At 41.7% G+C, this 21,512-nt stretch overlaps 1 protein-coding gene across 1 annotated transcript in view; it reads right to left on the bottom strand.

Moving 5' to 3' along the window:
- Nucleotides 1–6,595: 6,595 nt before the first annotated feature.
- Nucleotides 6,596–21,512, bottom strand: part of LOC135518179 (rho guanine nucleotide exchange factor 28-like) — a 109,563-nt gene continuing 94,646 nt past the window's right edge. The window contains 2 exon segments of the mRNA XM_064943133.1: nt 6,596–12,000; nt 20,660–20,975. Of these exon segments, the coding sequence (XP_064799205.1) occupies nt 11,822–12,000; nt 20,660–20,975 (495 nt within the window). The 3' untranslated portion in view covers nt 6,596–11,821.

Consider the following 21,512-nt stretch of genomic DNA (forward strand, 5'->3'; position numbering starts at 1 on the left):
CCCATGTAGCTGACGAACCTCCCAACTCCGCCCACCAGCATCCTAATAAGGAAATAACAAAGAGAGAATACGGCAGACAGAGTGGGAGGGTCGTCACAGTAGTGAGACAGGAGGATAAAGAGGCTGGGGGTGCTTACAGGTTCTTGTCAGTAGGGAGATAGGAGGATAAAAAGGCTGGGGGTGTTTACAGGTTTAATGTCAGTAGGGAGATAGGAGGATAAAGAGGCTGGGGGTGTTTACAGGTTAATGTCAGTAGTGAGATAGGAGGATAAAGAGGCTGGGGGTGTTTACAGGTTAATGTCAGTAGGGAGATAGGAGGATAAAAAGGCTGGGGGTGCTTACAGGTTTAATGTCAGTAGGGAGATAGGAGGATAAAGAGGCTGGGGGTGTTTACAGGTTTAATGTCAGTAGGGAGAAAGGAGGATACAGAGGCTGGGGGTGTTTACAGGTTAATGTCAGTCGGGAGAAAGGAGGATAAAGATGCTGGGGGGGTTTACAGGTTCATGTCAGTAGGGAGAAAGAAGGATAAAGAGGCTGGGGGTGTTTACAGGTTTAATGTCATTAGGGAGAAAGAAGAATAAAGAGGCTGGGGAGGTTTACAGGTTTAATGTCAGTCGGGAGAAAGGAGGATACAGAGGCTGGGGGTGTTTACAGGTTTAATGTCAGTAGGGAGATAGGAGGATAAAGAGGCTGGGGGTGTTTACAGGTTAATGTCAGTAGGGAGAAAGGAGGATAAAGAGGCTGGGGGTGTTTACAGGTTTAATGTCAGTCGGGAGAAAGGAGGATAAAGAGGCTGGGGGTGTTTACAGGTTTAATGTCAGTCGGGAGAAAGGAGGATAAAGAGCCTGGGGGTGTTTACAGGTTAATGTCAGTAGGGAGAAAGAAGGATAAAGAGGCTGGGGGTGTTTACAGGTTTAATGTCAGTCGGGAGAAAGGAGGATAAAGAGGCTGGGGGTGTTTACAGGTTTAATGTCAGTAGGGAGATAGGAGGATAAAGAGGCTGGGGGTGTTTACAGGTTTAATGTCAGTAGGGAGAAAGGAGGATAAAGAGGCTGGGGGTGTTTACAGGTTTAATGTCAGTCGGGAGAAAGGAGGATAAAGAGCCTGGGGGTGTTTACAGGTTAATGTCAGTCGGGAGAAAGGAGGATAAAGAGGCTGGGGGTGTTTACAGGTTTAATGTCAGTAGGGAGAAAGGAGGATAAAGAGGCTGGGGGTGTTTACAGGTTTAATGTCAGTCGGGAGAAAGGAGGATAAAGAGCCTGGGGGTGTTTACAGGTTAATGTCAGTAGGGAGAAAGAAGGATAAAGAGGCTGGGGGTGTTTACAGGTTTAATGTCAGTCGGGAGAAAGGAGGATAAAGAGGCTGGGGGTGTTTACAGGTTTAATGTCAGTAGGGAGATAGGAGGATAAAGAGGCTGGGGGTGTTTACAGGTTTAATGTCAGTAGGGAGAAAGGAGGATAAAGAGGCTGGGGGTGTTTACAGGTTTAATGTCAGTAGGGAGAAAGGAGGATAAAGAGGCGGGGGTGATTACAGGTTCATGTCAGTAGTGAGACAGGAGGATACAGAGGCTGGGGGTGTTTACAGGTTAATGTCAGTAATGTCACATCAAACCAAACCCAGGGTACATCCTCTGTCTGTGGATTATCCATTCACCTCAAAGCCTCAAAGACGTCTTGTCAATTTAATCACTAAGAGGGATTAACAAACCCTTCAGCTATTCAAAAAGAGAAACATTTTCTCTGTTATTGTCTTCTGAAGGTTGATCTTTCTGTCAGAGAGCAGCAAGTGGGAACACGCTTTGTTTGTGCTCAAGTCTTCGGCTTTCACATGTGTAGATTAGCAGGCAACATAACATGTAACTCAGCACAGCCAGGGACACCCTTCACATGACAAAATTACGCTCGGTGGGGGAAGCTTTGGCGTATCATGTTTCCCTCTTTAGAACTAATCCTGGTTGACAGCTTCTAAATGAATCCATCTGTCATGCATGTAAACCTTAAATGTTGTGATGACGTCCAATATGGGACCTTACCACAACGTTGAGAGTTGGACGGGTCATCTTATATGAAAGAGTGGGGAGTTGGAGGGAACTGTGTGTGTGTGTGTGTGTGTGTGTGTGTGTGTGTGTGTGTGTGTGTGTGTGTGTGTGTGTGTGTGTGTGTGTGTGTGTGTGTGTGTGTGTGTGTGTGTGTGTGTGTGTGTGTGTGTGTGTGTGTGTGTGTGTGTGAAAGGGGGATCCCACAGGGATCTGTTGGGATCTGTAACAGTATTTGGCATGACATGCCGTAGCTTTGAGGCTTCTGTCCATTTTGACATCAAAAGCCACCAAACCTGAGTGTGATTACAGTGTATTTATGTATAAACATCGCGGCATGCACTCCAACTTGATTCAGCTGGGGAAAATATGTGTGTGTTTAAAGGGTGTCAAAGGTCAAGATGAGAAGGGGCCTCCTGAGGGGTGCAGCGGTCTAAGACAATGCATCTCAGTGCTGGAGGCGTCACCGTAGACTCGGGCTCGATTCCAGGCTGTGTCGCAGCTGACAGGGAACGTTTGGAGGGTTCGCACGGCCGGGAAGTCCCTGTCCCATCACGCTCTAGTGACTCCTTGTGGTGGGACGGGCGCATGCACCTTCTAGTGACTCCTTGTGGTGGGACGGGCGCATGCACCTTCTAGTGACTCCTTGTTGTGGGACAGGCACATGCACCTTCTAGTGACTCCTTGTGGTGGGACGGGCGCATGCACGCTGACCTCGGTTGCCGGTTGTAGGGTGCTTCCTCCGAAAACATTTGTCTGGCTGGCTTCCAGGTTAAGCAAGAAGAAGTGCAGCTTGGAAGGGTTGTGTTTCGGGTTGTGTTTCGGAGGACACATGGCTCTTGGCCTTCACCTTTCCCGTCTTCATTATTATTCTACAATGTAGAAAATAGTAAAAAATAAAGAAAAACCCTTCAGTGAGTAGGTGTGTCCAAACTTTTTGTATACAATCACAATAAGCACCTGTCATGAATATAAACTGATGAATGTTTCTTTGAAATTACATAAATGTGATTAGGTACAACACATAAAACAGCATTCTATTTCCTCTCCTTCATTAGGAAGTTACTCCTCCAGCCACAACGACTGCATAAAGGGTAATGCTTCTGTAAATCTAAGCAATGGCAAATATCCCGCTCAAATTCCCAATCTTCAGACTCCACTACTCTGACCATTCCTCATCTAACCCTGGCACGCTACGCCACACCAGCCCTAACGCCAGAGGAAAACTAGTTTGTGGAAGTCTTAAAACAAAATGTAAAAAAGAAACACGAAAAAAGTAGTTAGACCTAAAGTAACTTTGTCCCCTTGAAGCTCGTATTGGTGCCAAACAGACTAGACTGTAGATATACTGAGGCTAGTCAGTCACAATATATCAGCTGGAGAGGAATCCAATATGCTGTGCTGTATAGTGTTGGTTTCTCTCATAAAAGCCCTCCTTGCCCGGAAGTGTTTTAATAGTTGTTATTTATATTTGGGATGGACAGGTTTATTCTATACGCCCACAGAAATCATTACATTTTCCCAATGGGGAGGGCCTAAGCACTCTCCACGCTCCACACACACACTCCTCTCCACGTTCCTCTGCGGAAAATGACTCGGCAGTGTTATTATTTCCTGTCTTTATCGTTCATCTCCTCTCCTGTGTAGCTGTAACCTTTTGAAGAGTCTGTAAAACACAGTGATGACGAGGCAAGGAGAGGCCATACTTGCTGTACCAGAGTTACTCTCTGTATGTAACACTGTGCGCTGAGAGTCAGGAAGTAAGTTCAGGGACTGAGTGTTTTAATAAAATAAACAGAACATAATACAAAATAAGAAACACTAACAGTACACAGACATGAAACTGAAACAGAAACAACGATGTCTGGGGAAGAAACCATTACACTGTAACTTAATGATAAAACACAGAGAGGACGAGGCAAGGAGAGACCATACTTACTGTACCAGAGTTACTCAGGATCATAGGGAGAGTATGTGTGTGTGTGTGTGTGTGTGTGTGTGTGTGTGTGTGTGTGTGTGTGTGTGTGTGTGTGTGTGTGTGTGTGTGTGTGTGTGTGTGTGTGTGTGTGTGTGTGTGTGTGTGTGTGTGTGTGTGTGTGTGTCCAATTGAGGGTGCATTAATATTCAGACCTGCGTGTTGCTCTAGTGAACACACACACACATACACACTCATTATTGTTACAAAGAAGCTCATGTCAGTGCACACACACACTTACAGCGCTCCAACATCTGTTCCCGTTTCACTGCCTTTGTCAGCTCCTGCCAGGTTTCCTTGGTAACACCCGGATATGAGTCCCTTTGTGAGAGTTCTGAAGAGTCACACAAGCTAAGTTCCCATCCAATTGGCAACAGATTTTCATGCAAATATTCAACAATTTGCATAAAGAAAACATGTACATTTTCCCTCCAGTGGTGTTTCCACCAAACTGACTTCAGTGTGTGATGACATAATGCACACAAAATGTACTCTTTCACTTAAGTTTTCATGTACCGAATAAAATACTAAAGTTCAATGTGTTTCCATGGCATTTTCAACTCTACTGATAGTTTTGTCACAAAAACTGCTGAGTTAAATAGAAAATGTGCCTACTGTAGTCTTGGCACATGAGCTCAAACCAACAGCTCTCAGTTACAGTGCTGGTACAGTAGGCTAGTCTACATGATTAGATTATTATGGATAAAGGCAGTCAAGCATCGATCATCATGTCACCAGAATAAGACCCTCTATATTTATTGGAAAGGGGCATCAAGATCATTGCCGTGCACTTTCACCACCCTGTGAAGTTCATCATAACTTATTTCATCTGTAGCCTAATAAACTGCATGCTTTCCCGAGTCGTAGTGGAAGGACCACACACCATATCATTGTTTACTTCGATATGATGGTTATTACATCAGTATTTATTATTATTACAAATTATCTGTTGGCTTTTATAAAATTGTACCGAAATGTCCTGTTTCCATCACAGCTGTTGCGATATTTTTTTAATACGGTATGACTTATCGCATGAAAACTGTTGATGGAAACGTGGTGACAGAAACACAGGAATATTTTATTTTCATGCTACTAACTTTTTATGCTCCAGCTCCAACATACTGATACAGTACAAAACTCCTTTCACACACAAACACACACGTGCACATGTACACACGGTCTCAAATCCAATTAGACTAGGAACGCCACCAGAGACTCCAAAGCACTGATAGTGCAGAGACAAATCTCAGTTTGAGTGGCAGAGCTGGCTATGGGGAAATAAGAACAATGGAAACAGTAGAAACACTAGAGGAGCTACCTGGAGAACACAGACAGAGAGACAGAGAGAGAGAGAGACAGAGAGAGATATAATATTGTTGTTGTAGTTGCTGTTAATGGTAATCCCACTTCCACTACTACTATTATTATTGCTGTTGGTCCCACCATTTTTGTTATATGTATACTTTGACAATGCAAGTAATTTAAATTGCCATGTCAATAAAGTCTATTGAATTGAAATTGAGAGAGAGAGAGATAGAAAGGCAGAAAGTTGTTGTGTATTGAACTTTTTGTTAAAGTAGACAGGCAGGCATTTCATAACCTATGTAATGACGTTCTTCGTTTGTCGAAAGAGAGTCGGACCGAAATGCAGCGTGTTGGTTACTCATGTTCTTTAATGAAACAAATAACGGAACTATACATGAAATAACGAATAAATACAAAAAACAACAAACGGAACGTGAAACCTATTACAGCCTATCTGGTGAACACTACACAGAGACAGGAACAATCACCCACGAAATACAACACGAAACCCAGGCTACCTAAATACGGTTCCCAATCAGAGACAACGAGAATCACCTGACTCTGATTGAGAACCGCCTCAGGCAGCCAAACCTATGTAACACACACCCCTAATCAGCTACAATCCCAATAACTAAAGAACCCCACTAAGAAATACAACAAACAATAAACCCATGTCACACCCTGGACTGACCAACTAATTAACTAAAACACAAAATACTAAGACCAAGGCGTGACAACCTAAGAGTGAGCCAGCTAGTGAAACGATGACTTTCATGCACCTGCTGGCTTGTCCCATCCCCTCTGGCACCTGCTGGCTTGTCCCATCCCCTCTGGCAACTGCTGGCTTGTCCCATCCCCTCTGGCACCTGTGTCGATACATCAAGGTGTCTGTACATGTCTGTGTAGAGGATGACTGGGCAATCTGAACACCATCTATCCTCATAACAAATTCATATATCAGGCACATTCAAACCACTGACTGGCAGTACAGAACTCTCTCAGTCAAGTCAACATGAGGTAGCGTTATACTGTATTGAAAGGGTTGACAGTTTGGTGGGTTTACCTATAGAATTAGAATGAATTATCCATGTATTTCTCTTGTTTTACCCTCAAATGTTATATTCAGATTCAGAACATATTTAGTGTCCCATTGGTAGGCAATGTGGTTTCAGCTGTATAAAAACATCAACCATATACAAATTCCACGTGTCATAATCATATTCCAAGTGATCTAATACAGAGAAACCATGTAAACAAGATAAAATGTAAATAACCACATGTCAGTGTTATGATCAAGTTTTAATGCATAACAGTTACACAGTCATAAGATATACAGCTGTTCTCATAAGACAAATCCATTTATATTACAACATAACAACATAACCCAACAAAGAGTATGTAAAACAACTATATAAATCTACAATAAATAAATAAAGGCACTGAAATATACACATACAAGTAATTTGCTGTCCAACATAACCATCGTGGTGTTTTATGCAGATGAAGCTACCTATTACACTACCTGGATACTACGGCAGACTTCTAAATGACAGCTTATTCTCTATATTATGCACTACTATTCACCAGAGCCCCATAGGCCATGGTCAAACACTATACTGTATAGGAAATAGGGTATCATTTGGGATTCCCCCTACATGGTCCTTTAGGTCTACTGTCTTATTTGTGTTGTGTTTTTAATGGGGGCTGTGGGACAGCTAAAGACTGACTTTCAGGACGTCAAAGGCCAAAAATAAACAAAACAACACGTTGGTAGTAAAGTAGCACATGAATATTCAAGTATAATGTTAGAGCTCTGAGTAGAAAGCAAGGTTACAGTTTAGGTGCTTAGAAGAGTAATTCCATCAGTCATCTTTCAACCATAGGCTACTACCCAAACATGATAGCATTGCTATGCATCATATTTTGAAAAAAGGTGTGATACATCACAATATGATGCATATAAACTGACACCAGGCTGACAACCCAACTACTTCTACAATATGATGCATATAAACTGATACCAGGCTGACAACCCAACTACTTCTACAATGTGATGCATATAAATTGATACCAGGCTGACTACCGAACTACTTCTACAATGTGATGCATATAAACTGATACCAGGCTGACTACCCAACTACTTCTACAATATGATGCATATAAACTGACACCATGCTGACAACCCAACTACTTCTACGATGTGATGCATATAAATTGATACCAGGCTGACTACCGAACTACTTCTACAATATGATGCATATAAACTGATACCAGGCTGACAACCCAACTACTTCTACAATGTGTTGCATATAAATTGATACCAGGCTGACTACCCAACTACTTCTACAATGTGATGCATATAAATTGATACCAGGCTGACTACCCAACTACTACTACAATGTGATGCATATAAATTGATACCAGGCTGACTACCCAACTACTACTACAATGTGATGCATATAAATTGATACCAGGCTGACTACCGAACTACTTCTACAATATGATGCATATAAACTGATACCAGGCTGACTACCCAACTACTACTACAATGTGATGCATATAAATTGATACCAGGCTGACTACCCAACTACTACTACAATGTGATGCATATAAATTGATACCAGGCTGACTACCCAACTACTACTACAATGTGATGCATAAAACCAGTGACGGTCGGTGCCGTTTAAGATAAGGGAGGAAGCACATTTTTTCTATGACCTTATTTCTATTACAGCATACTGGATGACTGTCATTCATATTCCACTCACCTAGCTCAATGTAACATTGAAAGCTTTAGGCTACTACACATTATACTGAAATGTTCCCTATACCATCATGAGGTTGCCACAACCTAGCCTATGAAGTTTACAACATACACTATATATACTGAAGTATGTGGACACCCCTTCAAATTAGTGGATTCGGCTTTTTCAGCCACACCCGCTGCTGACAACTGTATAAAATCGAGCACGCAGCCATGCAATCTCCATAGACAAACATTGACAGTAGAATGGCGTTAATGGAGAGCTCAGTGACGTTCAATGTTGCACCATCCTAGCACCGTCATAGGATGCCACCTTCCCAACAAATCAGTTCCAACAAATTTCTGCCATGCTAGAGCTGCCCCAGTCAACTGTAAGTCCTGTTATTGTGAAGTGGAAACATCAACGGCTCAGCCACGAAGTCGTAGGCCACACATGCTCACAGAATGGGACCACAGAGTGCTGAAGTGCATAAAAATCATCTGTCCTCGGTTGCAAAACTCACTACCGAGTTACAAACTGCCTCTGGAAGCAACGTCAGCACAATAACTGTTTGTTGGGAGCTTTATGAAATGGGTTTCCATGGCTGAGCATCAGCACACAAGCCTAAGATCATCATGCACAATGGCAAGTGTCGGATGGAGTGGTGTAAAGCTCGCAGCCATTGAACTCTGGAGCAGTGGAAACGCGTTCTCTGCAGTGATGACTCACGCTTCACCATCTGGCAGTTATACAGACGAATCTGGGTTTGGCGGATTCCAGGAGAACGCTACCTGCCCCAATGCATAGTGCCAACTGTAAAGTTGGGTGGAGGAGGAATAATGGGCTGGGGCTGTTTTTCGTGGTTCCGGCTAGGCCCCTTAGTTTCAGTGAAGGGAAATCTTAACGCTACAGCATGCAATGACATTCTAGACGATTCTGTGCTTCCAACTTTGTGGCAACAGTTTGGGGAAAGCCATCTGAGGCTGTTATAGCAGCAAAGGGTGGACCAACTCCATATTAATGCCCATGATTTTGGAATGAGATGTTCAATAAGCAGGTGTCCACATACTTTTGGTCATGTAGCGTAGGTGTACAGGTCGAGAGAAAGATTTGAGTAATCAAGGTGACAGACAGTGACACATTTAATACTGCACACTCTTGCCTGCATCTTGCTGATCTAGGGTGTAATCATTAGTCCAACAGTTGCAAACAAATTCAGGTATTTTTATCCATGTTTCCTTCCGTTTGCTTACAGAATCGGAGGAATGAATACACGCATCCCTGATCACACATAAACACAGTCCACTTTCATAGCAGCCACATACAAACAGCATGATTACTTTACTTGTTGTATTCCTTCTCACATCTATGCACTCTCCTCCTCTCAAATTGTCCCTTCACTTGTGGACTGCAGTGCACAACACACCAGCTGTCTGTGACCAGAAAAGAAAAATCCAAGCCAAACCTTCATATTATAACATCTAACTGCTACACACAGCTTACATCATTGTCACCATAGTAGCTAATGTAATAGCTAGTCAATATGGCTACGAGAACTAAAGCGTTAGTAAACCCGGGAGAATCACGCAGTACAGTGTACAGCAAGCAGTTTAGCAGTTACACCAGTGGGCCCCAGTGGCAATAAATTAATAAAACCAAAAGTTTACGTTGACTTGGAAGAATTCCAGTTTTGGATAGTCATAGCCAGCTAACTAACATAGCATCCCTCCCTGTTTGAGTTGGGTGTTTGAGTAGGCTAAACTAGCTAGCTGCATTCGCTAGCTAAGTAAGTGAAAGTGAAAAAATTACAACGAGAAATATAGCTCTCGCTCTCTTGCTTCTCCTTCATTTTTGAAGAAATTAATTTGTTAAAAACTGGTCAGCTATTGTCTTTCTCTTTGAGTCAACTACTCACAATTTATGCACTGCAGTGCTAGCTAGCTGTAGCTTATGCTTTCAGTGCTAGATTCATTCTCTGATCCTTTGATTGGGTGGACAACATGTCAGTCAAATTACCTGGTAAAATAAGTGTAAAATAATCAAATACAAAAATAAAACAATGTACCCAGAGGAGGATGGACATGAGCTGTCCTATGGCTACTCCATGGTGTTACCCTACTGAGTGCTGTTGAGGCTACTGTAGACCTATATAGAAAAACAGTGTGTTTTAATCAACTATTTGGTGACGTGAATAGATTTAGTATATTTTTTTATATAAAGGATTACGTTTTCAATGTTTCACTATTTTTATTTTTATTAAATTCACTGAGGAGGATGGTCCTCCCCTTCCTCCTCTGATATAAACTGATACCAGGCTGACTATCCAGCTACTATTACTACACATGCATTAGTAAGGTAACTTTACATAAGACAAAATCTTAAAGTAACTGAACACACACTGGAATAAATCATGTGCTATGAAATATGTGCCTTGGAAGGAATATTTAAACATTAACATTTTAAAAACGATGTAAAAAAAATGTTATCATGCAGAAGAGATGTGGCCATATTTGGTATGCTTCACATGTACAGTGCACTGTCCCTGATTGGATACTTAAAACCATTTTTAAAAGCAAAGGTAATTGAAAGTATAGAAATGTTCTGTCCTATGGTTATTGACCACCCTAATAAAATATGTACTTTATATAGGCAGAGTAGTGCAGTGTCCTATATTGTATTGATATATTGCTACAGTCACAACATCATTCCTAAAACCACAATACCTTTACACTCTTTCAAAACAATAAAAAGTCCTTCGGATAAAAACAAATGATGCTGTCCGGGCGTAGCCAGAGCCAGACAGTCTGAGAAACCAAGGGACCAAATCCCTTCTGATCATGGTGCTTCACCTCATCCTTCATGACTAATGTGTTTGCAGAATCCCGCTCACCTTCTAAATAGAGCTTGTCTGATGAATGGGCGAGCAGCTGTTTATTTCCTGGCCAGACAATCAGCCACAGAGCAATTGGACAGATTCAGCCTGATTCTACAGTGATACCAGCCCCTCTCTGCTCTCCCTCTTTCCCCCTGCGGTAACATAGAGAAGACTCTCCTCAGCATTTCATTCTGGGAGAGCCTAATAAATAGTCCTGGAGAGATTGGGCTTAGAGGACAAGGGAGAAAACGAGAGGTAGACTGAAGCAGACTTAGGGCAGTGTGGGGCAGGGATACAGAGATACAGGGGTGAGGAGAAAGGGGGAAGGCAGGCCACAGGGTTGGTCAGGGTAACTGTCATTGGAGGGCCTCAGGCACACAGGCCCGATGGCAGCCCTGGAGTTGAACTCTCAACAGAGACACACACACACACACACACACACACACACACACACACACACACACACACACACACACACACAGTGGATGAAGTTACACACACACACACTGCACATATGGACACATAAACATGTAGCGCTATAAAAGTGTCTCTCATTGACAACACTTGGCGATACATATGGAGGGTACCTGGCACAGACGTGGCGGGCAGAGAGACAAAGCATGAGAGATTTCTGTATGTGCCAGTCCTGTTACTTCTTTAAACCTTGTTGATATACAATAAGCCTAGATATTTACTGTCCAATCTTGGATTCGGAGCCTTCATATATTCATGTTAAATCTGTGATTCTAATTATGTCCAAGGGGGGAAAAACGGTGTTTGTTGTTTGTAGTAACTTCTTTGTTGTTGTAATATCCCAAACGGACGTGGCAGTTTCACCATTAAGGATTCCAGCTTTAAGTCCTGGTTTTGACTCAGGGGGTTCAGCCTCAGAGGTACACAATGTTCTCCTCTCCCACATCCTCCCCATCCCCACTCTCCGTCTCCAGGGGAACCAAGAAGGACAGTTCCAGTTGGGGATCTCCATGTGGGGGTACACCCTGATATTGTCCAGCCGCTGTTGCCATCAATGACCACGTCTCCCTCACTTTGCGGTGTGTGTTTATATCTGTATGGGTATAAATGCATGACGTTTATATGCATCAATATTAAAACATAGATGTTCATAATCACAGTACACTAAACCAACAACCAGGATGAACTCTCTCTCACAGACATGAACCATCACCATTTTAAATGAAACACCAAGAGCCAGAGAAGAAAAGGGAAGGATGAAGAGATGAAGGAGAAAGAGAAGCCGAACTAAAATAATAGAACCGCAGTATGATATAATAACCCCAGGTAGATAATTAACTACAGACACAGTATGATATAATAACCCCAGGTAGATAAATAACCATCAGACACAGTATGATATAATAACCCCAGGTAGATAAATAACTACAGACACAGTATGATATAATAACCCCAGGTAGATAAATAACCATCAGACACAGTATGATATAATAACCCCAGGTAGATAAATAACTACAGACACAGTATGATATAATAACCCCAGGTAGATAAATAACCATCAGACACAGTATGATATAATAACCCCAGGTAGATAAATAACTACAGACACAGTATGATATAATAACCCCAGGTAGATAAATAACTACAGACACAGTATGATATAATAACCCCAGGTAGATAAATAACCATCAGACACAGTATGATATAATAACCCCAGGTAGATAATTAACTACAGACACAGTATGATATAATAACCCCAGGTAGATAAATAACCGTCAGACACAGTATGATATAATAACCCCAGGTAGATAAATAACTACAGACACAGTATGATATAATAACCCCAGGTAGATAAATAACCATCAGACACAGTATGATATAATAACCCCAGGTAGATAAATAACCATCAGACACAGTATGATATAATAACCCCAGGTAGATAAATAACTACAGACACAGTATGATATAATAACCCCAGGTAGATAAATAACTACAGACACAGTATGATATAATAACCACATATATATAAGTAACTACAGACACAGTATGATATAATAACCCCAGGTAGATAAATAACCATCAGACACAGTATGATATAATAACCCCAGGTAGATAAATAACTACAGACACAGTATGATATAATAACCCCAGGTAGATAAATAACTACAGACACAGTATGATATAATAACCCCAGGTAGATAAATAACCATCAGACACAGTATGATATAATAACCCCAGGTAGATAAATAACTACAGACACAGTATGATATAATAACCCCAGTTAGATAAATAACTACAGACACAGTATGATATAATAACCCCAGGTAGATAAATAACCATCAGACACAGTATGATATAATAACCCCAGGTAGATAAATAACTACAGACACAGTATGATATAATAACCCCAGGTAGATAAATAACCATCAGACACAGTATGATATAATAACCACATATATATAAGTAACTACAGACACAGTATGATATAATAACCCCAGGTAGATAAATAACCATCAGACACAGTATGATATAATAACCCCAGGTAGATAAATAACTACAGACACAGTATGATATAATAACCCCAGGTAGATAAATAACTACAGACACAGTATGATATAATAACCCCAGGTAGATAAATAACCATCAGACACAGTATGATAAATAACTACAGACACAGTATGATATAATAACCCCAGGTAGATAAATAACAGGTAGATAAATAATACAGACACAGTATGATATAATAACCCCAGGTAGATAAATAACTACAGACACAGTATGATATAATAACCCCAGGTAGATAAATAACTACAGACACAGTATGATATAATAACCCCAGGTAGATAAATAACTACAGACACAGTATGATATAATAACCCCAGGTAGATAAATAACTACAGACACAGTATGATATAATAACCCCAGGTAGATAAATAACTACAGACACAGTATGATATAATAACCCCAGGTAGATAAATAACTACAGACACAGTATGATATAATAACCCCAGGTAGATAAATAACTACAGACACAGTATGATATAATAACCCCAGGTAGATAAATAACCATCAGACACAGTATGATATAATAACCCCAGGTAGATAAATAACCATCAGACACAGTATGATATAATAACCCCAGGTAGATAAATAACCACAGACACAGTATGATATAATAACCCCAGGTAGATAAGGTAGATAAATAACAGGTAGATAAATACAGACACAGTATGATATAATAACCCCAGGTAGATAAATAACTACAGACACAGTATGATATAATAACCCCAGGTAGATAAATAACCCAGGTAGATAAATAACTACAGACACAGTATGATATAATAACCCCAGGTAGATAAATAACTACAGAAACAGATATATGATATAATAACCCAGACAGGTAGATAAATAACCATCAGACACAGTATGATATAATAACCCCAGACACAGTATGATAAAGATAAATAACTACAGACACAGTATGATATAATAACCCCAGGTAGATAAATAACTACAGACACGGTATGATATAATAACCCCAGGTAGATAAATAACCATCAGACACAGTATGATATAATAACCCCAGGTAGATAAATAACTACAGACACAGTATGATATAATAACCCCAGGTAGATAAATAACTACAGACACAGTATGATATAATAACCCCAGGTAGATAAATAACTACAGACACAGTATGATATAATAACCCCAGGTAGATAAAAATAACTAGACACAGTATGATATAATAACCCCAGGTAGATAAATAACTACAGACACAGTATGATATAATAACCCCAGGTAGATAAATAACTACAGACACAGTATGATATAATAACCCCAGGTAGATAAATAACCATCAGACACAGTATGATATAATAACCCCAGGTAGATAAATAACTACAGACACAGTATGATATAATAACCCCAGGTAGATAAATAACTACAGACACAGTATGATATAATAACCACATATATATAAGTAACTACAGACACAGTATGATATAATAACCCCAGGTAGATAAATAACTACAGACACAGTATGATATAATAACCCCAGGTAGATAAATAACTACAGACACAGTATGATATAATAACCCCAGGTAGATAAATAACTACAGACACAGTATGATATAATAACCCCAGGTAGATAAATAACTACAGACACAGTATGATATAATAACCCCAGGTAGATATATAACCATCAGACACAGTATGATATAATAACCCCAGTTAGATAAATAACTACAGACACAGTATGATATAATAACCCCAGTTAGATAAATAACTACAGACACAGTATGATATAATAACCCCAGGTAGATAAATAACCATCAGACACAGTATGATATAATAACCCCAGGTAGATAAATAACTACAGACACAGTATGATATAATAACCCCAGGTAGATAAATAACCATCAGACACAGTATGATATAATAACCACATATATATAAGTAACTACAGACACAGTATGATATAATAACCCCAGGTAGATAAATAACCATCAGACACAGTATGATATAATAACCCCAGGTAGATAAATAACTACAGACACAGTATGATATAATAACCACATATATATAAGTAACTACAGACACAGTATGATATAATAACCCCCGGTAGATAAATAACTACAGACACAGTATGATATAATAACCCCAGGTAGATAAATAACTACAGACACAGTATGATATAATAACCCCAGGTAGATAAATAACTAGACACAGTATGATATAATAACCCCAGGTAGATAAATAACTACAGACACAGTATGATATAATAACCCCAGGTAGATAAATAACCATCAGACACAGTATGATATAATAACCCCAGGTAGATAAATAACTACAGACACAGTATGATATAATAACCCCAGGTAGATAAATAACTACAGACACAGTATGATATAATAACCCCAGTTAGATAAATAACCATCAGACACAGTATGATATAATAACCCCAGGTAGATAAATAACTACAGACACAGTATGATATAATAACCCCAGGTAGATAAATAACTACAGACACAGTATGATATAATAACCCCAGGTAGATAAATAACCATCAGACACAGTATGATATAATAACCCCAGGTAGATAAATAACTACAGACACAGTATGATATAATAACCCCAGGTAGATAAATAACCATCAGGATGGACCTGGCTGACTGCCCACTATAATGAGTTCATCTGCTCTTTAACTAAAAAACGATAATTCGGAAAAATCCAAGAAACTTCCCAGATCTTCATTGTAAAGGGGTTAAACAATGTTTCATGCTTGTTCAATGAACAATAAACATTTAATGAACATGCACCTGTGGAACGGTCGTTAAGACACTAACAGCTTACAGACGGTAGGCAATTGGGTCACAGCTATGAAAACTTAGGACACTAAAGAGGCATTTCTACTGACTCTGAAAAACACCAAAAGAAAGATGCCCAGGGTCCCTGCTCATTTGCGTGAACATGCCTTATGCATGCTACAAGGAGAAATGAGGACTGCAGATGTGGTCAGGGCAATAAATTGCAATGTCCGTACTGAGAGACGCGCTACAGGGAGACAAGATGGACAGCTGATCGTCCTCGCAGTGGCAGACCACATGTAACAACACCTGCACCGGATCAATACATCAAAAAAATCACACCTGCGGGACAGGTACAGGATGGCAACAACAACTGCCCGAGTTACACCAGGAACGCACAATTCCTCCATCAGTGCTCAGACTGTCCGCAGTAGGCTGAGAGAGGCTGGACTGAGGGCTTGTAGGCCTGTTGTAAGGCAGATCCTCACCAGACATCACCGGACCAGACAGGACTGGCAAAAAGGGCTCTTCTCTGACGAGTCGTGGTTTTGTCTCACCAGGGGTGATGGTTGGATTCACGTTTATCTTCGAAGGAATGAGCGTAACACAGAGAACTGTACTCTGGAGCGGGATCGATTTGGAGGTGGAGGGTCCGTCATGGTCTGGGGCGGTGTGTAACAGCATCATCAATGTTGCTGTAAGGGTCTGTGGTAATAGATGGTGTGGCTGTGAGGGTCTGTGGTAATAGATAATGTGGCTGTAAGGTTGTGTAATGGTCTGTTGTAATAGACAATGTTGCTGTAACGTTCTGTGTCAATAGATGGTGTGGCTGTGAGTGTCTGTGTCAATAGATGTTGTGGCTGTAAGGGTCTGTAAGGGTCTGTGGTAATGGATGTAATGGTCTGTAAGGGTCTGTGGTAATAGACAATGTTGCTGTAAGGGTCTGTGGTAATAGATGATGTGGCTGTAAAGGTCTGTGGTAATAGACAATGTGGTTTTCAGGGTCTGTGAGGGTCTGTAAGGGTCTGTGGTAATATATGATGTGGCTGTAAGGGTCTTTGGTAATAGATGATGTGGCTGTAAGGGTCTGTGGTAATAGATAATGTAGATGTCAAGGTCTGTGGTAATAGACAATGTTGCTGTAAGGGTCTGTGGTAATAGATGGTGTGGCTGTAAGGGTCTGTGGTAATAGATAATGTAGATGTCAAGGTCTGTGGTAATAGACAATGTGGCTTTCAGGGTTTGTGAGGGTCTGTGAGGGTCTCTGTCAACAGATGGTGTGGCTGTAAGGGTCTGTGGTTATAGACAATGTGGATTTCAGGGTTTGTGAGGGTCTGTAAGGGTCTGTGAGGGTCTGTGTCAACAGATGGTGTGGCTGTAAGGGTTTGTGGTAATAGATAATGTGTCTGTAAGGGTCTGTAAGGGTCTGTAGCAATAGATAATGTGGCTGTAAAGGTCTGTGTCAATAGATGGTGTGGCTGTAAGGGTCCCTGGTAATAGATACTGTGGATGTAAGGGTCTGTGGTAATTGTGTTGTGTTCCCACAGGAATGTGCCGGACTCATTAATTAGTGAGCTCCTTGTTAGCTAACCACTAATGTGTGTGTGTGTGTGTGTGTGTGTGTGTGTGTGTGTGTGTGTGTGTGTGTGTGTGTGTGTGTGTGTGTGTGTGTGTGTGTGTGTGTGTGTGTGTGTGTGTGTGTGTGTGTGTGTGTGTGCGTGCGCGTGTGTGTGTTAGTGTGCCACTGTTAGCCGTGGTCTGAGACCTTTAACTGGGCTCTGATAGATGGCTCTGTACTATAAAGCCTCAGGACAAAGACTCTTCGCAGGGACTTAGGTCAGCCTGATCTGAGGCCACAAGAAATGGAGACCATTTTCGAAATGCAATTACTGTTCGATTCTGTAAGATAAAATCCAATAGGATGACTTTAACACCAAGTGTAATGTCAGAAGGCTTGTCATTCATTGAAAGGTCAGATAGTCGGGATAATCTTCAAACTAATGATATTTCTATGGGTCCAGAACAGTAACTCACTATACCATCATAGTGAGCACTGATCTTCATAGTTTTCATCCTTTATTAATTTTCAGAAGCAGTACAATATTCTGGTTGATTTACTGTTCAATATTTACAGTAGTTGTTATTTTCAAAAGGCCACAGTTATTCAACAGCTTGGCGAGATGGGAAAATCTGATTGGATTCATTGGATCAAATTTCAATCCTTCCATTTTTTCCATTATCATTGTGCAGGAGAACATTATGGAAATCCTGAGAGAGGGAACAATCTCAAAGGCCTTGTGTGAGGGGGAAGAACCATCCTCACATGGATGTGAGGTAGAGAAATCAGACTTCTGATAGCTCTGAGCAAGATTTTGAGGATTTTTTAGATCAAATATGTTTTGTTTTTGAAGGTGAGATATTGATTTCCTGGATACTATTCTAGTGTGGAATATGAGAGTTCTGTAACATGGGATCGTGTACAGACCCAGAATGCACTAGTAATCTATACCGCCAAATGCAGTGCATTAAATAGTAATGAATGTATTGTAAATAGAGATCCATAGAACGTAGGAAGGTGAGATATAGTGTTGGAGTTTGGAGGGAAATCAACCCCCTGAGAGGGAAGTCAACATTTGCATCCCAAATGGAACCCTACCTCCTTTAAAGTGCACTACTTTTGACTAGACCCATATGGGCCCTTGTTCAAAAGTAGTGTACTAAATAGGGAATAGGTTGCCATTTGGGACGTATTCCATCTGTGAATCCTGCTGATCTATCATACAACATACACCTCTAACAGGACAGGAGCAGTGCATTATGGGGCCTGTCTGGTACCACAGAGGGATGCATGGTTGGTAATATGTCAGGTAAGCTCTGGCCCTGTGGTAGGTGGGGGTATCCACCCATCTGTGCAGAGCATCCACCACTCTGTCTTGTTAACAAGAGACTGTGATTCTACGGTGGCTCAAGTGTGGTGAATAACAGGAGAAGGTAATAAGTCGATCGACGGAGAGAGATCGTGCTCCGGTCACATAACAGTAAACAATTCAGCAGCCTGTATCACTGATAGTTACTATAGAGATATCCATTAAACAGGCTATTCAAATAGAAGCATCCATTCTAGTGTATATCAACAAGTGGCCCTCATCGTAGCCTGTCATATTTCCGGTTCAGATCAGTGTGCATATATATTAAAACAGTGAGGTATAACAGTTGAAACCTGTGAGACGTATATATGCAAACAGACGTCGGCAGACACATGAGCAGTGAAATACAGATGAATATGTGCATCTCTCATCGCTCCCTCCCCTCTATCCCTCTATCCCCTGCTCCTCTGATGACAAGTTGTGCTGTAATGAGTTTTGTAAAGATTTTTCAGATCGATGCTCCAATCCGTCAGCCATGGGCTCTGAGCTGTGATTCACACGCTGTTGGCCCGGCCCCCGGCGCTCAATAGATAGAGAACACACCGATTATTTTTCTCTCTCCTAGGCGAGAAGGGCCAGACTAGGCTGGTGTAGATGGTGGTGGGGTGGGGGGGGGGTTGAGGTGGGGGGGGATCTTTGTCTGGAGACACTGATTAACTGGGAAAGAATGACAAGCAAGGCCTCACATCGCTTTGAAACAGGAATAGCCTTGAGAGGAATGGGAGGTGTGTGTGTGGTGGGTACAGAGGCTGTGTTTACTTTCTCACAGGTAGCAGCTAGGCCTCATGATATCATGAGGTATCAAAGAAAGAGAGAGAGCGAAGGAGAGAGGGGGGGTAGAGAGGGAGAGAGGGGGGAGAAAATGAGCCTGTCCTATTGCTGATGTCACATTTAGTTGTATGGTATTTAGACAGTCAATGTCAGATCCCATCAAATCATGTTGTGTGTTATCAATCCAATTCAGCCGAGAAAGCAGGAATCATCTTGTATTTAGGATTAGAGAATAAACACAATCTCTGTAACAGAGATGGATTCACACAACTCTCTGGATCTTATTGTTGGGTTTCTGCTCAGAGCCCTGTCCCCCTGAGGGTCTGGAACTGGGTTTTACCGTTGGGTCTCTGCTCAGAGCCCTGTTCCCCTGAGGGTCTGGAACTGGGTCTTACCGTTGGGTTTCTGCTCAGAGCCCTGTCCCCCTGAGGGTCTGGAACTGGGTCTTACCGTTGGGTTTCTGCTCAGAGCCCTGTCCCCCTGAGGGTCTGGAACTGGGTCTTACCGTTGGGTTTCTGCTCAGAGCCCTGTCCCCCTGAGGGTCTGGAACTGGGTTTTACCGTTGGGTCTCTGCTCAGAGCCCTGTTCCCCTGAGGGTCTGGAACTGGGTCTTACCGTTGGGTTTCTGCTCAGAGCGTTGGGTTTCTGCTCAGAGCCCTGTCCCCCTGAGGGTCTGGAACTGGGTCTTACCGTTGGGTTTCTGCTCAGAGCCCTGTCCCCCTGAGGGTCTGGAACTGGGTCTTACCGTTGGGTTTCTGCTCAGAGCCCTGTCCCTCTGTGGGTGTGTAGAGGTACCCGGTGACACCGGTGCCCCCCGCCCAGTCCCGGGGTGTGTGTGTGTCAGGGTGGAGTTGGAGTGTCTGTCCGTGGCTGGAGCGGGCCAGTAGGGTGTTCAGGCTGTTGTGGGCTCGAGGGTCATCTCCGTACCCTCTCTGCTGCTGCTGCAGGTGGTGGTGCACATGGCGGTTGTTGAGCCCTATTGCCATGGTGACCGCTGCCTCGTTGACAAAGACTGAGCCGCCGTTGTCAAGATGGCCTCCAGGCTGGCCAGGAAGTGAGTCCTATGGGAGAAGAACATAGACAGACTGCCACGTTAACAGAACACTGAGCGTGAAGGACGACCACAACAAGAGCATTAACATAAACATTAGAGGTCGACCGATTATGATTTTTCAACACCGATACCGATACCGATTATTGGAGGACCAAATAAGGCGATACCGATTATTCGGCAGATTTTTATTTATTTATTTGTAATAATGACAATTACAACAACACTGAATTAACACTTATTTTAACTTCATATAATACATCAATAAAATCAATGTAGCCTCAAATAAATAATGAAACATGTTCAATTTGGTTTATATAATGCAAAAACAAAGTGTTGGAGAAGAAAGTAAAAGTGCAATATGTGCCATGTAAGAAAGCTAACATTTAAGTTCCTTGCTCAGAACATGAGAACATATGAAAGCTGGTGGTTCCTTTTAACATGAGTCTTCAATATTCCCAGGTACAGTATGTGGCTCACTCTCCTCCTCTTTCTCTCTCATCTACGTACTTCTCTTCTGTATGCTATGTCCAGCTCAGGTAAGATG

Source organism: Oncorhynchus masou, chromosome 28, assembly GCF_036934945.1.
Source record: "Oncorhynchus masou masou isolate Uvic2021 chromosome 28, UVic_Omas_1.1, whole genome shotgun sequence".
NCBI classification, from domain to species: Eukaryota; Metazoa; Chordata; class Actinopteri; order Salmoniformes; family Salmonidae; genus Oncorhynchus; species Oncorhynchus masou.